Source organism: Puma concolor, chromosome B1 (assembly GCF_028749965.1).
Source record: "Puma concolor isolate L17-30 chromosome B1, mPumCon1.1.hap2, whole genome shotgun sequence".
In the NCBI taxonomy this organism is placed as follows: Eukaryota; Metazoa; Chordata; class Mammalia; order Carnivora; family Felidae; genus Puma; species Puma concolor.
In genome coordinates this window covers 189,523,464-189,542,763 of record NC_141670.1, presented here as the reverse complement: position 1 = coordinate 189,542,763, position 19,300 = coordinate 189,523,464, and the positions used below count along the sequence as shown (strand labels likewise).

The following is a 19,300-nucleotide window of genomic DNA, read 5'->3' as shown; positions in this document are numbered from 1 at the left end:
AGAATCCCATAGTGGTCAAACTACATATCAAGCGTGACATTAGAATAAAGATAATTCCAGAACTACAGAGTTTCCAAAAAGTTACTTCTCATGCCTCCTTTGTCAGAAAGTTATTCACGGAGAAAAGACAAAGAGGAAGAAAGCACAGAGAAGAGGTGATGGGGTTGCAGATTACGTAGCTCTGTGGTGGCCTGAACGACAACCGTGCAGAATGAGCAGGAAAATAGAAGTGTTTGAACATCAGAGATTTATCATTCTCTCAGAGTGTTTGGGGATGAATTAGTGATAGGTATACAGAAAATTCAATATAAAAACCAGGGAGTTGATTAACCCCAGAGAAAATAAAAGGTTGCACGTAAGCATGGTCTATTATTTCACGGCTCAGCTTTGAACCATACATGGTCATAGTAATGTAAGTATCGAGTATTTATTTAACTTTTTGGAAGTTTATTTATTTATTTTTGAGAGATGCAGGGGGAGAGAGAGAGAAAGAGAGAGCGAGCAAGGGAGGGGAGGGGCAGAGAGAGAGGTAGACAGAATCTGAAGTGGGCTCCTTGCAGTCAGCTCAGAACTGGATGCGGGGCTCAAACCCACAAACAGTGATAATCATGACCTGAACTGAAGTTGGACACTCAGCTGACTGAACCACCCAGGAGCCCCAATATCAAGTGTTTATTTAGCATGTTGGAGGAGGAGGAGAGAGAGCCAGAGGGAGGGAGACAGAGTGAGCTTGATCTTCTACCTCTATATCCAGAATTCGATCGTTATTATCTAAAATTGAAAACAAAGAAGCAGTAATCTCAGTTTATTGTTTAAATAACATGGGAGAAAATTCCAGAAGAGATAGTTGCGAACTGTTACTTGTAGGGAGTGGGGCTTAGGAATTGGGAGGAATTGGCTAAGGGAGAATTCTAGTAGGATAATGTGACTGTTAAAAACAATGTCCATGTTTTTTTAATAAAACGGATAAGATTGGATGAATGGGTGCCCTGCCAAAGCATCCAGGCTGGTCTAACTCTGTTAAAATCAGGGTGTGCCCAGAGAAGAAAGTGGAAATGCTTGCCTTTACAAAGTGTCTTGGATTTGTATCAAGGCCAAGGCCAGTCAAGTGTGATCATTTAATCTGGCTCCCTTCTTGTCTGCATACACATTTGCATTCTGAGACTTTGGTCGGGGTGAGTCCCCACACTGTTTGCACAATTTCTTGGGCTCCTCTGACTAAAGGGCACAGAACTCCCATTTGGCTGAGTGTCTAGCTGGCCTTCTTCTGAAAATATGGCTTTCCCTGAAGGATTTGGATGGGGGGCGTCCACTGCAGCTTATCAAGTGGAAGGTAGGAGAAGCTCCTTCCCCTTCACTAGGGCTGGAATGGAATTACTTCTGGTGGGGTCTGTGTGCCTAGGGAAGAGGGTGAGGCTGAGGAGGCAAAAGGAAAAGAAGGAAAGGGATTAGTGAGTCTGTAATCGTAGAAGTGAAACTGTCACTTTTCACACAGAAGAGGCTCACATTCCTTTGTCCCTTTCTTTCTGCAAGGTTGGTGGTAGTGAGGGGTTGACGACTGAGCTGCACCTGTAATTTCAGTAAGTTCAAGTTTATCTGAGACATCAATTTACCTTGGACTAGCTGCTTTTGTCATTGATTTCTTGAACACTCTTGCCAAAATTCCCCCAACAGCAACAAAAAATTAATTTCCACTGTTGCCTGGAAAAATACTCAGTAAATTTCTTCAAGGAATACAAGAGACTTTATTAGAGGATGTTCATCCGTTGGAAGAGGTGTCCGGTTCTATTTTTAGTGCTAAAAAGCAGAGACTAGTCTAGTGTGTCATCCCATCTCTGGGGCAGCTGATAAGTGCAGGGGCCAATCGCAGGGTGTGAGAAAGCACCCTGGATGGAGCTGGAGGTCTAATGGAGTTGGAGCCCTGGTCTCTGTCCTACTACTGATGAGCCTGTGCTCCATATATACATATCTTTTCCATGTGGGAAACTCTGGGCTAAACAAAGCTAAGAGAGTTTCTTGTAGTAGTTTCATAGAACTCCTGTAGCAAATTACCATAAATTGGGGGGTTTATTTTCTCACAGTTCTGGGGACCAGAACAAGCCATGTGACTCCTCAGACTCTACTTTTTACTAGCTCTGTGTGACTTTGTACAAGTTACTCAATCTCTCTGTGCTTCCAATCTGTAAGATGGGGAAAATTAGGGTATCTATGTTATATCATTGCTGTGAGGTTTAAATAAGATGATGTGGAATTGCCTGAGTGGCTCAGTTGGTTGATCATCTGACTCTTGATTTCAGCTCAGGTCATGATCTTGCATTTGTGGGGGGCTTGGCAGTGAGCGTGGAGCCTGCTTGGGATTCTCTCTCCTCTCTCTCCCTCTGCCCCTCTCCCCAACTCTTTTTCTCTCATACTAAAAACAAACAACAACAACAAAAATAAGATGACGTATGTCAAATGCTTGGTACCTAGTAAGTGCTCAATGCATGGTCTTTATATTGAGGGGGTTACAAAAGGATTTCTGGGGATGACTCTGTGGAACTTACAAGTTAACTTGGCATAAATCTGCAATCAGTTATACCAGACGATATCATAGATTTCAGCTGCCAGTTTCCAGGTCCTTTTCATGTAGAACCTAGGGATAACCTTACCGGTCCATTCTGAGCTCCTGTCTTCACAGGGCCTCAGGGTTGCCATAGCTCTTCTGTCTTTTGGAGGCAGTTTGTTCATGCCCTTCTGTACTGAGCTTGCTGCAGCCTTGTTTTAGGATTTTTATTTGTGGCCCCTAACCTCCCACTGTGCTGTTAACTCTCTAGCAGCTTTGAAGTGGGGAGACTTGATCCTACATGACTTCCCTCCTTGTCAACTCACAGAATGATTTTTTTTATGTTTGTGGTTTTCCACCCATGCTTCTGTGCTAGGTTTGAATCCTAGCTCAGGCACTTACTAACTGAGTGACCTTGGGCAAATAACTTAAGCCTCAGTTTCCTTACTTATGAAATTAGGAAAGTGGTCATTCCCACTTTGTAGGTTTGTTCTGAGGATTACAGAGTTTAGCATGTGTAAGGGGAGCACAAGAGGGCCTGGAGCATAAGAGCAGCAACACTAATCCTATCATGGTGATTCTTTCTCCTGGCTGTGGTCTCTTCCACTCCTTTACTGACGGGAGAGTTACATTGTCTGCTCCACCTAAGGGGAATGGTGATTTCCCCTTTTTCTGCATGTTAGAATACATTCCCTCTTTGCTCGTTCCAGACTAGTTCCACCAGCAGTTGCTGGGAGAGTGTAGCTCCCCTTCCACTGTGGTGCAGATCACACATGCGGGATGTCAGTGGCTTTGTCATACGGCATTGTCAAATCAATGTGACCTGGGATTTAAAAGCTGAAGTCGCCTTGTCACTTTTTGATTTTGAGAATCCTTGAACTTTTAGGTTGCCCTGGTTCCGAAAGTCTACAGAACCGTTGGAAGAAGTCACATACCCTCAACAGAACTGAGGATGAAACGTAAATTGTATTTGTTAAAAAAAACAACAAAAAGCTAACGTTTTGGCTATGTGTGATAAAGCATTACCATGTGTGTCTTTCCACTGGCTTTCAAAACACAGCTGTCTGTGTAGGTATCTTTGTTTTCACATACCCTCTTGCTAGCCCTGAGAGATAATGAGCATACTCCCCCGCCTCCCCACTGCCCGGCATACCCATGCCTGACCCCCACACAGAAATAGGGTATTTTGGCTCTGTTACTCAGAATAGAAGGCACTGTCAGGGTCTTTGTAGGTGGGTCAGGACAGGACTTTCTGATCACCGGGCCTGCTAATATATTGATTATTTGGTTGCTTATTTCACTTGACCCTTGATTCTTCCTTCTTACTGTCCTTCATATCTCTTCTGCCCCCACTCTGGCTACTTCCCTGTTTATAGCTTTTAAGAAGAGTTTAATGAAATGTTTATTATATAAGAGTTGGCTGTGTGGTGCTTTGAGCCTTTTGGAGGAAAGCACAATATAAATCTAATAAATAAATAATAAACGAGTGATATAAGCAGGAGGAAAATTATGTGTTTTAGGTGAGTTGTAAAGAACGTTGTAAAACCTGTAAAATGTGTTTCTTAGACGAAGAGGCAGGAAAAAAAGGCAGATAATCATTGTTGGTACAGAAGTGAGTCTCCTGCAGTATTTTAATTACAAAAAAACATTTCTCATGAGTTTTAACCCTTTGTGAAGTCACCTCTGCCTCTGTTTTGGCTGGAGGGAATGAGAGACACAAAACAGCAGGTAGCTTAGTGGCATTTTGTTTACTCCCTCGGTAGGCCACAGAGGAGCTATGAAAATAACATTTAGGACCCAGTTCTACAGCTCTTATGAGCTTATAACTCCCAGTGATTTCAGGGAAGGCTCTTAAGGGGTGAACAAGATCTGCAGAATCCCACAAATCCTAAGCAAAGTCTAAACTACTCCGTCAACACCTCCTGGTGGGATCTGAGTTTGTGGTTCTTAGGGAGGAAAAGGCCTCAGTTTTATGAATGTCATTATCAACCTTTGATGCTGCACTGGATACCAATATAACGTTTGGATGTTGATTTAGCTTTAACTTTGGCTTTGTGTTGGCAGAACTTGGGGCTGGGCTCAAATTTTGGCCTTCTGTTTGCCTTGGTATGTCCAAGATGGAATGCTATAGTTAAGAAATTGGAGTTATGTTTGCATTTTAAAAGTGGGAGAATAAACAGGGCAGCTGAATTTTCAAGTTGGTTTTAGATCCCATTTGTGGTGATTTCTATTCAGGCTATTTCCTCTCTAGTTCTTTTTAAAAACTCATCTAGTCTACACAAACCTGAGCCAGAGGCATATGACATCTACACGTTTTAGATGTCAGCACAGGCCCTATATTTCTTTAGACCACTTCCTGTTTATCTTGATTCCTGTTTTCTGCTAAACCCCTTAAACATTACAGTTTAGGATGACTGCCTGTGGTAGTCTTCTAGGACAGAGTTTATCAGATAGAGTTTACCAGATAGATCTACTCTTTGTCTGGACCACCTAGGAAAGGAGAGAAAAAAGACTTAAAAGTATGGCTGCTTATTTCTTGGTGTGTAAGGAAAAAGGAAGAAGAGAGGGAAGCATTTATCCATGAAATTTCTCATAGCTTAAAGGGTGATATGACAGAAACCACCTTTATTTCTTCCCCGCAGGTTCAAATTTGTGACCCACAAAAATCTCAGTGATCGCCTCCCTCTGTTTAAGTTTTTCTTAAATTCTGATTAGTTAACATACAGCGCAATATTAGTTTCAGGTGTGAAATACAGTGATTCAACACTTCCATACAACACGCTGTGCTCATCACAACAAGTGCACTCCTTAATCCCCCTCACGTATTTAATCCATCCCTTTTTTTGATTGTACCATGAAAGTATGTAGGCATCATTGAAAGCGTATGGGCTGGGGCAGGGATGATGTTCAAATATTCATCAACTGATTCACTACCCAAGAAGATGATGACTATAAAGAATGGGTATAGACTAGACTGGCACTTGCATTGATTAGTGAGAGTGGATGCCAGCCATAAACAACTGGTATGGGGCAGACTATCATCTTCATTGACCATTAAGAGTGGAGGCCGGCTGTAAACTACTGATATTGATCAGGCTGGCACCTACATGAACCAGTCAGAGTGGGGCCACTCTTACAGGTACTGACTGAATTTCAGTCTTGGGCTTATGAGTAAGACACATCTGGAATATGCCTGATTCTATTTGTATACTGCTGGAGAATTAAATGAGTTAACTTCTCTAAGCCTCAGATTTCTCACCTGTAGAATTCCCAATGCTGATCTCTTTTTATTGAAACTTCATGGGGTGAATATGGGAGACATTTTTTCTTACATTTTGTACTTCTCTGGATCTGGGTTGATTCCTCAACTTTTTCTTCCAGATTACTAATTTGGACTTTAGCTTCATTCATTCTGTTTTTCAATTCCTCTTGAATATTTAATTGTGGCAATCATAGTTTTAGGTTTTCAAATTTATTCTTTGATTGCTTCAGTTTTAAGAAGCTGTATTTTGTTTTCTGGATGTAATCACACCTCAAATCTTTTTAAGAATGCTTGTTTAAAAAGTTAAGTTCCTTCCTTCCTTCCTTCCTTCCTTCCTTCCTTCCTTCCTTCCTTCCTTCCTTCCTTCCTTCTTCCTTCCTTCCTTCCTTCTTCCTTCCTTCCTTCCTTCCTTCCTTCCTTCCTTCCTTCCTTCCTTCCTCCTTCCTTCCCTCTGTATCACTTTAAGATTTTGAGATTTTTTTGCATATATTTGATGCTATTTGTTTTTGTCAAATGTCTGGTGATCCTTGAGAGCCTGTTCATGTTCATGAATGAAAGATTATGTTGATATCAGTGTCTGAGTTAGGTTGTTTTTAAAAGTCAAATAGTTCTATTTAACTAAAACAGGACTGGTTTTATAAGAAGTAGGGTTCTGTATAAGTGGGTGGGAACTATTGACAGTCAGTCTTTTCATAAAGGACTATATATGAAGAAAAAGAGACAAGATTTAGATCTCAATAACTTCCAGATAATGAGGATTTTAAAGAATATTTTTGTTTGCTTTTTTTTTTAGAATTTTGTATTTTTATGAAGTCAATTTTTTTTCAATTTTATTGAAATGTAATTGACACACAGTATAAATTTCAGGTGTATAGTATAATGATTTGGCTTAGACATACTGGGAAATGATCATGACAATAAGTCTAGTTAGCATCCATCATCTCATATAGATATCGCCCTCACCAAAAACGTATTTTTTTCCTTGTGATGAGAACTTTTAGGATCTACTCTCTTAGCAACTGGCAAATGTAGCAGGGTTTTAGCTGTAGTCATCGTGTAGTCCATTGTGTCCCCAGTACTTATTTTATGTCATAACTGGAAGTTTGTGCCTCTTGACCACTTTCTTCCATCCCCAAAGCCCCACCTCCTGCCTCTGGTAACCACAAACCTGATCTCTTTTTCTATGAATTTTGTTTGTTTGTTTGTTTTAAGATTTCACATAAGTGAGATCATACAGTATTTATCTTTCTCTGTCTGATTGTTGTTTATTACTTTCATGCTTCCTGCCTCCACTTCTCTTCAAGTTCATGGTTAATATACTTCTAGTCTTTTTGTATACATTTGTTTATTCATTTATTTTTGAGAGAGAGGATGCATGTGAGTGGGGGTGGGACAGAGAGATTGAGAATCCCAAATAGGCTCTGTGCTGCCAGCACAGAGCCCAACTTGGGGCTCAATCTCACGGACTGTGGAGATCATTACCTGAACTGAAGTCAAGAGTCAGAAGCTTAACCAACTGAGCTACCCAGATGCCCCCATCCATAGACTTTTATGCACACATACCCTTTTATATTTTTCACCTGAGTATGAGTGTTCTATAAATGGTTTTGGCTTTTTTTATGACACTTAACAACTATCTTGATAAGCTATAACATGTCTGCATCTTTTCTCATCAGCCTGTGCTTTTTCTTTCTTATCTTTCTATAGTGCTCATGGATGTTACATGAAAAATTAAATGTGATTCAATATATTTAACCAGGAAAAACAAGAAAAAATTGCTGTACCTCAATCATTTGTTTGGAGTATGGGTTCTATATATTAGCCTACATAATTGTACATGAGTTTTGTTGTTGTTGTTGTTGTTGTTGTTTTTGTCACCACCAAATTCATCAGTTAAGATGGGACATTTGTTTATTTGGATGAGTATGTGTCAGCATTGTACTGGAAAATAAAAAGCATTACTTGTGCTGTTCCTTCCTGGGCCTGCCCATCTGGTAGGGGTTGCTTTCCAGGTAAGTTCACTGGTGCACAAGGTCAAGTGGTTCTTTGAAAATTATTAGGCCATCATAAAGTGCCCACGCCAGCACTCTGGGACTCATGTTAGACTCTTCCTCTTACTCTCTTCTTTATTTAACCAATTATTTTTTATTCTATCTCTTCTTAACCTCTTGGTTACATCCTCTCCTCCATTACTACTGCCTTTTCTTTAGTTCTGGAACTCACTGGCGCTTATCGTCTTGAAATACCCTTCGCTCCTCTACACTCCTGCAGTCTCTCCAGCACAGTGCTTATAGTGTGGTCTGTTCAAATTCTGACCACATCATTCCATTTTGTGAGAGATAACAAGAGCTCCAAAATTAAACTGGCTAGGTTTGAATCTTGACTCCACCAGTCAGTGATCTTGGGAGATACCTGAGCTTTGCAGGCCTCAGTTTCCTGATTTGTAAAATGGGAACAATAATAGTGCCTATCTTGAGGTTGTTGTAAACATTAAATGTGTTTATTAACATCAAATTCTTAGAGCAGTCTTGGGCAACCTGTGTGCGTTTAATAAATTTTAACAATGATTAAAAACATTATTACTGTCTCCTATCTTCTACAGAATAATTTCTGAACTTCTGGCATGGCATAAAAAAAAACTCTGTAATTTCACCTCTCACTACATCGCCAGCTTCACCTCTTGCTTTTCTTCATTTGTATCTTCTTCCTTGACCAAGATGAAGCACATGCCATTCTTTAAATGTGCCATGACCTTCATGTACTGCTGCACACATTATTCCCTCCGCTTGGGTGCACACCTGACTATTGGCATGAGCAGAGACCAACGGGACAGAGGTCCAGTCTTTCCACCTTCCAAGTTGGAACTTTTCTTACTCCAACATACTGCCTCTTTCATCTCTATCCTTTACACTCTTCTTCTGAGTATGTGACTTTTCTGAGTAAAGGTAGTAAGGGGCAGGGGATGGAGAGGGGCAAAGGGAACCCCTAAAAGAGGTTTTGAGTATACATGAACAATCTGCTCTTGTATTAAATATTTGAAACAACGTGCTTTTTTACATGGTGGCATTTGGACATGACTCCATGCATGTAAAGAAGACTACCATCATAAGTGGTGTTGATACGGATATTGTAGCTGTGTGTTGGTATTTTGGATGGCATGGGTGGTCACCATTGGTAATAGCTGGAGCCCTGTTTTTTCCTTCTACTGTGCTATATGAGCCTCTGCCTCGAGGTGCCCTAAACCAGCTGAGCACATCTATATTGGCTTTGGATCTTTCTCAAGGTGCCTGATCTTCCTTTCATTAGTGTGGATAATCAGAGTTTGATTGTAAAGTATGCCCGGGCCAAATACAAGGGCTTTTAAAATTGTCTGCTGTTTTAGATTATCCAGGCCACTGATCCCCCTTCCTTAGCATGGATAATTGAGAGTGGACTGGGCTGAAGAATGTTAAGCAGAACCAATTGACAAAATAAATGAGATTTTAAAAATCCTTTACATTTTAATAATAGAAAAAAAACCAAGGTAGGTTTTCTTTTCTTCTTCTTCTTCTTTTTTTAATCTAAAAGGGCCTATTTGATATTTTGAAACTGTAAATTTATTAGGGTTTACGTTGATTCAAGACAGAAAAATATTTTTGTGATGCACCCATTTAAAAACCTATTTAAAATGTATACTAATTATAATAGGCACTTAAAGGAGTTAGGGGAAATATTGAAAATATAGACAAGAGGTTGGACAGTTTCAGAGTCAATGTCAAATCTTCCTATACCTAGGTTTATGTTTCATTTAGGTACCAAGGGGAGGGTGGCAGTCACTTCAGATTCTGAAAATATCTGTCTTGATAGTGGAGGCTATAATTCTTCAACCCTAATGAGCAATAATCATGTAGAGAAGGGCATTTTTTGAATGTATGTATAAGATTAACAGGGTTCTGATCACTGTCTGAATGTCTGAGCTCATTCACTTCTCATTTTCATCCTCTTGTCTCTCCCTATGTACCCCTGAGTACAGGGAGAAATGTATTTACATGTCACTTGAATAGGAATTTAGAGGACATTTTCTCAAAGGAACAACGTTGTAAATAGGGGTAGGTGTCACTGAATACCCTTCAGGTGTGTAATGAGATAAATAGATTTTGGGGGTTGGCTTGGGAATTTCAATATAATGTAAGAGGCAATGGTGAGTTTCTGGGCAGGTGACTCATAAACAAGGTTTTTGAAACATTACACATTTTTATGTTGGGAATTGCCAAGCTAAGGCTTAAAGTCTCCCACAACACCCATGAATAATCATTTAAATACAGGCTTTGAGACTTGGGGGAAAAAGTGCATTATTTACTCTAAAGACAATAATCTTCCTTTGGAGTCATTGTAGTCTATCATACAGATGCATACTTGGGGATCTTTGAAAGAGCAACATTTTCTCTTGATGGTCCATTACTTCATATATCTTACAAATTATTATCCAGGTCTAGATTGCAGGCACGGATTAGAGATGTGCATCTACCACTCTGTAACACAGTGTGGGAGACTAGGGGTCTTTCACGGGAGGAAATATTACAAAGGGCTTTGACCATTGCCTACTTTGTTTGCATGAAGAACAAGATATGGGGATGGAGGTGATGGAGACTCTAATGTATCCTTTGGTTCCCCACAATGCTGAGAACTTGGCAAATGTTGGTATACAATAAATCTTGTCGTCCAACTGATTTAGTGAAGGGAGAACTGAGGCCTTCTCAGCATAGATATTAGACAGCTGAGACAAGCATCTGCCAGGGTCACCCCAGTGTACTCTCTGTGGCTTAACTAAAGACAAAATGCAACCACACTAAAACTGTGATATGGTTGGCTTGATGTTGGATGATGACTTTGGAGAGAAATTGTGCCAGAAGAGTCACAAAAGGCCTGTTTCCATGATGTACTGGAGGACCTTGTTCCCTGACATGAGTTAATAATTAAATTAAGAGTTTTGGAGGTTTACCAATGGCATACCCCTTTGTACTGCCAGTTGACATACTGTGGAAACTTTGTAGCTGCCACAATCAGACTTTAACATGAAAAGTCCAGAAAACTCTGTATTCAGGGAGTTGTTTTGAGACATCAGCAGACATCTCCTAAGAATGAAGACTGATCCAGTGATTCCTGGGAGACCTTGAGCAAAGTCAATTCGTTTATGAGTCAAAGAAACCTCAAATTATTCTAAACGGCATTTGCTGCCATCAGAAAGTTCTGTTCTTGAATTAGCAAGCTGCTACAAGTTCCAAGCTGGTGTTCTTTCTCAGAAAGATGCTTATGGGGTATAAATCTTTTTAAGTGCATTTTATTGTACCAATTGTTTCATTTAGAAAAAGCCCATTAGTTTGTTATTAAGTGGTCTGTTTAATAGTGTCAATAAATTCTAAAATTGGAGACTGGGTATTGTTATTTTGGATGTTTTAATGGTCCCAATTGTTTAAATTACTTGGCCTTGACTCGTTTTCTTGACCTTTGTTTGTTTTAAGGGCTTGGAAAAACTTTCCCAACTACCCAGAGTTGATGCAGTGGCTCTTCATATATGTGATACAAACATGAAAAATATTTGAATAAGTTAGCTTATTGACTTTCATAAGCAATGTGGTCTTGTTTTTGTTTCATAATTTCTTTAAGACTTACTTCTCTCAGGTGGGTAATATCTACCTTTTGGAGGTTATTGGGAATAGTGCATGAAATAACTCAAGTAATCTCTTAGCATGCAGCCTGGCATTAAAAAAAACAAACTCAGTAGATGTTAATCCTTATTATTATTTAGACTACCGTCATGACCACCACCATCATCAACACCATCGTCCTCACCATCGTCTTTGCCATGTCACACTGGCATGTCACACTGGGTCCTCCAGGAAGCAGAGGCCAGGATGGTGTTGACCATGCAAGAAGTTTATTCTCAATGAGAGAAACTGGAGTGGGAAGAGGCTGGGATGCAGATCTGACAAGTGTAGGAGAGAGGGAAGGAAGAAGGAATTTTGAATGAAGCATTTAGACTGCATGACAGCTCAAGGGAAAGCCCAGCCAGGTCTTCAGGGAGTCCTTGAGCCAAAGTCACCTGTCAGGAAGTCCCCCATCTCCCAGGTACAGGCTTGTCATGGTAGCCTCACCACACTCAGCACTGGCTGAGGTCAGCCCAGGAAAGTGTGGCCTCAGTGCAAAGGCCAGCACTTGGGACAGAGGATTTCAGGGCTCAGACCTGGGGCCCTTGGTCAACTACTCTTCCTGAGGTTAGGAGTCTGTAAATGTGTTATTAACGACAGTCATGGTTGCGAGTGATTTTAAAAATTTTTCAATTTTTTTTGCCATTTTATTAATCCTCTATACTAAAGCTGCCTTACTTTAACGTAAAGAAGATGTAAAATAATGAATTTAAAGTATTTTCTTTCACTTGCATTACCTGACGTGTTTGAGACTGGCCCAATCTCGGAGTAATTCCCAGCTTTTCACACTTTGCTTCGGTATTTTGTGTTACAGCCGCACCGTTACTTCAACTGGACCTTTCCACGAAAAGTTTCGCTGTTCTGCTCCAACTTTAATTTCTATTTAGAAACCTGATTTGATTAAAGAGTGAAAGTGTAAGTGTTTGTAGCAGGATTCAATTAAAATAGGTCATTGTTGGGGCTCTGAAAATGGTAACTGGCCGTGGGCAAATTGGAACAAAAGTTGTAAAATTCAGTTGGATGCATCACAACATTTAACATCTTTAAGGAGGACGTTTTGCCTAATAGATTCAATTTAGAAATATTTAGTGTAGGTCATCAGCCTAAGCACCTAAAAAATGTGTTTGTTTGTTTTCTCTCCCTTTAGTTGTGGCTAGGATCAGGACACCTGGACTCTGATCTACAAAATAAACAATTTGCAGTGGGACCTTGAAGAAAGTCAATTAGTTTCTGTGACTTTACCAGTAGGTTAAAAAGGAGATTGTAATATTGGTGAATAATGTGCTTAGAGATGTTTGCATAAAAGATGCTTTGTCATTGTAAAGTATTATTGAATATTTATGGTCTATCAGACTGAGCCAAATGGCCCAGAGGAAAAAACAGTCAGATTTATGTAAACCTTGTTCAGTGTCCCAGATACTTCAGGATGGGTGTTCTATATATGAATGAATAAATAAATGGTATAAACATTATTTTAAGTTTTGAAGGTACATCAATATCATCTGGGGTGTTAGCCAACGTGCCTGACCTATGACATTGAAAGGAAATGTCTGCCTCCAGGTAACTATTTCAATCTCATAAATATTTTTAAAGCCAGAGGCATTGATGGCACATAATGTTTTCTTAGAATTTTGTGTCTGCAAATAAAGGTAAATTATATCTTTACCTAAAACCTACAAGAAATTATTGTCTCTCACCCACAGGGTTGCTCTGAGAATTCCCAGACTGAAATTGCGAATCTTATACATACTTCTTTTTTTCCCCTTTCTTTTAAAAAATGTTAACATGTACTGTCTGTACAGTAGTTTTCTATCACTTTATGTGAGAAATCTGAGCCTCAAAGAAATAATAATAAAAAAAACTAGCCGTAAACACTGCCCAAGGACTTAATGGATCTTCCCGAGCCACACAATGCAGATGTATTGGGACATAAATAGGTGATAGGAGATAAGAGGCACAGAAGCAGTTTGTTTGGATTGGGTCACTGCTTATTCCAAATGGCTTCCGCACGAGAATTCATGAAACGTGACAGTGGGCCAGGAGGCACTTGCTGTGACATTTCAGATTCCCCTACCTCTTCTAATTAACCATTTCAAGTATATAACAAAACCTAGATCACATACAGGTTTAGTAAGACCCACTGGTACCGAGGGTAGACCTGTCTGGAGGGGATGTATGGTTCTGCTCTCCCCAGGCAATGGACTATGACTCCATAATACCTCAAGTTGGGCTTTTAATTTCTATGATACATTGGTTCTGAAGAGCATCTTTCTAAAAGACAAAAGCTATAGCAGAGCTGCTTTCCGACATACCCTGTCATTAAATGCATTTGGGTATATTGCATGTGTCTAAATACGCCTTAGCAAGTCTAATGAGATGTTTGAAAACATGAAAGCCACGTATAGAAAAAGCTTGCTAACACAGGAGTGACAGGAATAATAACAATAAGGGCTGCCCCCCCCCTTTTTAACAACTATTATTTGCACCACACCGGACATTTTACACACTTCCTGTGTAATTATTCCCTTTTCACAGATGAAGACACAGACTCAAAAAGTGAAGTTATCCGGGGTGAATTAGTATGTGGGAGTTCTGGAAAAAAAATTTTAATTACAGAAAAAAACCCTCAAATTCCTATTGAGGCAGGTTGTCAGGAGTTCCTGCCCCATTAGTTAGTGGTCTCACAATTCTTTAGGGTGCAAATATCTGGACATGACCTATCCCTCCTCAAGTCAGTGTCTCCACGTTTACTCACTCCCAGCTCTTCTCACTTCTCTTGGGAAATGGGAACCAGGATTTAAAGTCTGGAGTCATGCTTCCGTATCTGCAGCATTGTGTGATCCATAAATATTTGTTGGTATGATAAAAAGATTCATCTGACTCTGAAGACTGTGATTTCTATTAGTCAAAAAAAGGATGCCATTAGCCCCTTTGCACAAATGCCAGATTTATAAAGATATTCTAGAAAACACATATTAACATGGAATTATTTAAAATAAGGCCATTGTATTTAACTGGCAAACAGAGTCCTTTACCTGGTGCAATTCACAGGGTAGATTTAGGAAGTTCCCCCCCACACAACCCTCCTTTCTTTGTTTAGTTGTGTTGTACAATGAAAATATGATTGGTGATAGGAAAATAATGAAAAGCAAATTATTGCCTATAAAATCTTTGAGTTGATTTGCTACTGGAACCACGCCAGGCAAATTCCTAGAGGCTGAAGTTTTTTGGGGGTATTTTATATCTGCCATGATGCCACTAGGAAGTTACAGATTAACAGCATGGTGCTGTTTATAATTTTCATGTGGAAGAGGGAGGAAAAAGTTAAAGGATTTAAATGTTGCAAGGGGTATTTCTTCTGAGCAGGAGAGGTTTAAATGTAGGGCACCTTTTGCATTTTAAGCACTTATGGTTAATCTCTTGTCCCACAGTTATGTAATAAAAGAACTTTATTATTATTTTTAAAGGGAAACAGAAAAAAAAGGCTACTGAGAAAAATACTTGCCCTTGTGGGATAGCTTTTACAGTGCATGCTGTCCAGGAGTCATCTCCTCCTGCCCCAAAGTTCTAGAACAGGACGAATGCCCTTCTTGGGGTGCTGAGAGTCCAGAATGACAACTGAGTGCAGGAAACAGAGGAATTGCAACACTGTGGAGACAGGATACACTGCACGCCCAACAGGCTTGGTGGTCCCTAGCCCGAAGAGCCAGGGCAGCAACACAGTCTGCTAGTCCTGATAAGAGAACCTTGAGGAGACCAGCAAGACAAGGTGGGCTCCTAAAAAGACTAGCTACTTTGAGATCTCCTCTTAGGAGAGACAGTATAGGCTAGAGTAGTGGGTACGAAAACCGTTTATTACCAACAATTATACGCTACCTCCCAGGGAGCCAGTTCTAAATGCATCAACTCCAACAATACATCCGATAAATTTTCTCAGCAATGCTATGAAGTAGGATGACCCAGGTGTCATTATCACTCTCATTTTGAAGATAAGGAAACAGAGGCACAGAAAGGTGGGGTGAATTGCTTGAGGTCACAGAGATCGTAAGGCATAGAGATAAATTTTGTATGCTTATAGAAAATGTGAATAAGAACACAGTCTCCGTTCAGTGACACCTGGCTTATGATTTCACTTTCGTCAGTTACCTAAGCTTTCCTCTAAATCCTTAAAATTAAGGAAAACTCAGATTCCAGTTTAAGTGGGGGTTGATATCAGTGGTAGAAAGTTGTGGGATGGAGTTCAGGACATGCTACGGCACCAAAACAGCAGAAGTGGGAAGGTCGCTGTGGCCTCCCGCCACTTCTCATAAACGTCATAAAACGCTCATGTGAGAGGCGCCTTCCCTATACCTACAGGAAAGGAGCATCCTTATCTTTGAAGACAGAGGGACACTGAGAAGAATCGGAATAAATAGACCTTGCCGACTTTCCCCCAATTTCCTCCCCTTACCTCATGCTCCGTGACCTATCATATTCCTCCACAACTCTCCACTCTTCATCAAACCTAGCATAAAAATACTCAGGTTTAACCATTTCTTCAGGTCTTCATTTCCTCCGAAGGCTCCCAGGGCATGTAAAACTTAAATACATGCTTTTTGCCTCTTAATCTGTCTTTGTCAGTTTATTTTTAAAAAAAATTTTTAAATGTTCATTTTTGAGAGAGACAGAGCATAAGTGGTGGAGGGGCAGAGAGAGAGAGAGAGAGAGAGAGAGAGAGAGAGAGAGAGAGAGAGAGAATCCGAAGCAGGCTCCAGGCTCCGAGCTGTCAGCACTGAGCTGCACACAGGGCTCAAACCCATGAACTGTGAGATCATGACCTGAGTCAAAGTTGGACACTTAACCGACTGAGCCACCCAGGTGCCCCTCTGTCTTTGTCAGTTTAATTTTCAGACCCAGCCAGGGACTCTAAGAGGGTTGAGGAAAACTTTTTTTCCTTCTCTACAGACATAGAGTGCTTGCCAAAGTGCCTGTGCCATTGTAAGGCTTAATGAATGATAGCTATTATTATTATCATGATGCTTTTTCCAGTATACTGTTCCATCCTTCCAAGTGGGGCTCAGATTAGCATAGCGGCAATCAGAAGCTGAAGCCGGTTCAGATTACCGCAGTGCTTTGATGGATGAAGAGAAGCGTGGGGGTTTTTCTTCAAAGACAGAGAAAAGTGTCTTTCACTAGATAGCATGTTTCGATGCATCAATGGCTGAATGCAAAGAGACTTAATTGAAAGATAAGAATAATTATAGCAGAATAGCAGAGGCAAAAGCAGTTAAGACAAAAAGCTGCATATGTTAAACAGGACTAAAGTAAATGAAAGGGGAGTGTGAGAAGCCTTTGTAGCTAAAGACATTAGGATCATCAGAAAACAACAACACGACAAGTGCAGAGTTGGAGTTCAAGGGTCAAGTCCCACAAGGAGGACTGAAATATTTCCTCTCACCATTTATTTCTAGAAGAATTTATCACTTCCCCGAATTTCTAAATCAGTACTTAAGTTATATCCACGTTCTATTATACATTACACAGTGCAGTCCACATGTAGCACACTCAGGGCACATTCTTCTTCTTCTTTTTTTCTTTTCTTTTTCAAGTAGGCTCCATGCCCAATGTGGGGCTTGAACTCATGACTCTGACTGAGGTCAAGAGTCACATGCTCTACTGACTGAGTCAGCCAGGCACCCCTCAGGGCACACTCTTAAAAATAATTTTGTTTTTTTGGGCTCCTGAGTGGCTTAGTCGGTTAAGCATCCAACTTCATCTCAGGTCATGATCTCACGGTTTGGTTCATGGGTTTGAGCCCCGCATCGGGCTCTGTGCTGACAGCTCAGAGCCTGGAGCCTGTTTCGGATTCTGTGTCTCCCTCTCTCTCTGCCCTTACCTTCCTTGCACTCTGTCTCTCTCCCTCTCTCTCAAAAATAAAATTAAAAAATATTAAAAATAATATATATATGGGTTTTTTTTTGTTTTGCCCACTGTCTCTTCACACTTGGTGGGGGTAGCTCTTGTCTTCTCTTTAGAAATAAACACAGGTGGGCTTAGTAATATTAAGGCTTATTGTATGCTGGATATTTTCTGTCTTTACTTAAAAAAATTTGTTTTTAACATTTATTTATTTTTGAGAGAGCACAAGCAGGGGACGGGCAGAGAGAGAGAGACAGAGAGAGAGAGAGAGAGAGAGAGGGTCTTAAGTAGGCTCCACGCTCAGCATGGAGCTGGATGCAGGGCTCGATCCCACAACCCTGGGATCATGACCTGAGCCGAAATCAAGAGTCGCAAGCTCAACTGACTGAGCCAGCCAGGCACCCCTAAAAAGGAAAATGCTTAAGGCAGTTTCATGACACCTGATTATGGCAGATATTTAGAACGAAGTCTTTTTCTCCTCGACATGCCTGTGGCTTCCTCAGGGTCCTGCCCATTGCTGTGGAGTGCCTAGCGTCCTGGGTACAGGTGAAGCTATCTGCTCTGGTTCCTCACTTGCTCTCCAGCCATTTGCCTTAGCTTCCATCTGTTGAGGGAAAGTCTGTTCTGAAGCATTTAGCTGCATTAAAGATGTTTGTTTTGGGGCGCCTGGGTGGCGCAGTCGGTTAAGCATCCTACTTCAGCCAGGTCACGATCTCGCGGTCCGTGAGTTCGAGCCCCGCGTCAGGCTCTGGGCTGATGGCTCAGAGCCTGGAGCCTGTTTCCGATTCTGTGTCTCCTTCTCTCTCTGCCCCCTCCCCTGTTCATGCTCTGTCTCTCTCTGTCCCAAATAAATAAATAAACGTTGAAAAAAAAATTAAAAAAAAAAAAAAGATGTTTGTTTTCAGGTTTCTGCCTTTTCTTAAGATAATGTTAATAACACATTTTTTCCCCTTAACAATCATTCTGCCTTTATTTTCTGTTTATTGCAAGATTTAGTTAGAATTAAAAAAAAATACATTGACTTATTTTTTTCTTGTTAATCTTCCTCTCCCTCCCTCCCTTCCTTTTCTCTTCATTTTTTCCTTTCTTCCTTTTATGTTTAATTGTCAGAGAATGTAGCCTGCATGAATTCTAATATTTGTTAATACTTCAAGGTATTTGAAAAATAATTTTCTGTTTGTTTAGTAACAATCTTTTCTCCCATATGTCTGTCTGTATCTTATGTTATATACACATGCATACGTATACACCTATGTATATAAAGTCATACAGAGACATCTTTCCATAAGAGAATAAGCTTATATACTATGTTAATCAAATTTCTCTCTTTCTCTGTCATTTTCTGAGAGCATTTCTCCTGTTAGTGGAGTTTTCAGTATATCCCTGTTTTTATCACAGGTTTTTTCTTGTATACTTCAAAACTGTATTGATAGATGCACAAAAGTTTGTGATTACTATATAATTTTGGTGGGCTATAACTTTTATTAATATGAGAATATTACTCTTTGCCCATATGATTTTTTCTTTATATTCATTTTTTTACATTGTTCTAAGTTTTATTTATTTAAGTAATCTCTTCGTCTCACTTGAAGCTTGAACCCATGACTCTGGGACTAAGAGCTGTATGATTTTCTGATGAGCCAGTCAGAATTAATGTATTATTAATTATATAATAACATTAATAATTATAAAATCAATAAATATAATTAATATAATATTAATATTGCAAAATCCACTTTATTTTTATCAGTATTTACATGGTAAATATTTTTCCTCTCCACCTTTATTTTGTTCAAATAGGACTATTTAATGGGTTTATGGTTACCATGGTTTCAACTTTTTTCTGCCATATTATTATTTTATATTTTCTATGTAATGGTTTCCATTTGCTTTCCCCCTCCTCCTTTACCC

General features: G+C 40.0%; 1 protein-coding gene across 6 annotated transcripts in view; it reads left to right on the top strand.

The window, feature by feature from the left end:
- The first annotated feature begins 1,150 nt into the window (after nt 1-1,150).
- The window catches only part of LOC112858541 (cytosolic beta-glucosidase), a 161,170-nt gene continuing 143,020 nt past the window's right edge, over nt 1,151-19,300 (top strand). For 3 of the 6 annotated variants that reach the window (XM_086705327.1, XM_086705329.1, XM_086705328.1), the window contains exon 1: nt 1,151-1,333. In XM_086705327.1, coding sequence (XP_086561453.1) covers nt 1,276-1,333 — 58 coding nt within the window. In that variant the 5' untranslated portion in view covers nt 1,151-1,275. The remainder of the gene's footprint in view (nt 1,334-19,300) is intronic. The other 3 variants (XM_025921973.2, XM_086705326.1, XM_086705330.1) reach the window with 1 other exon arrangement.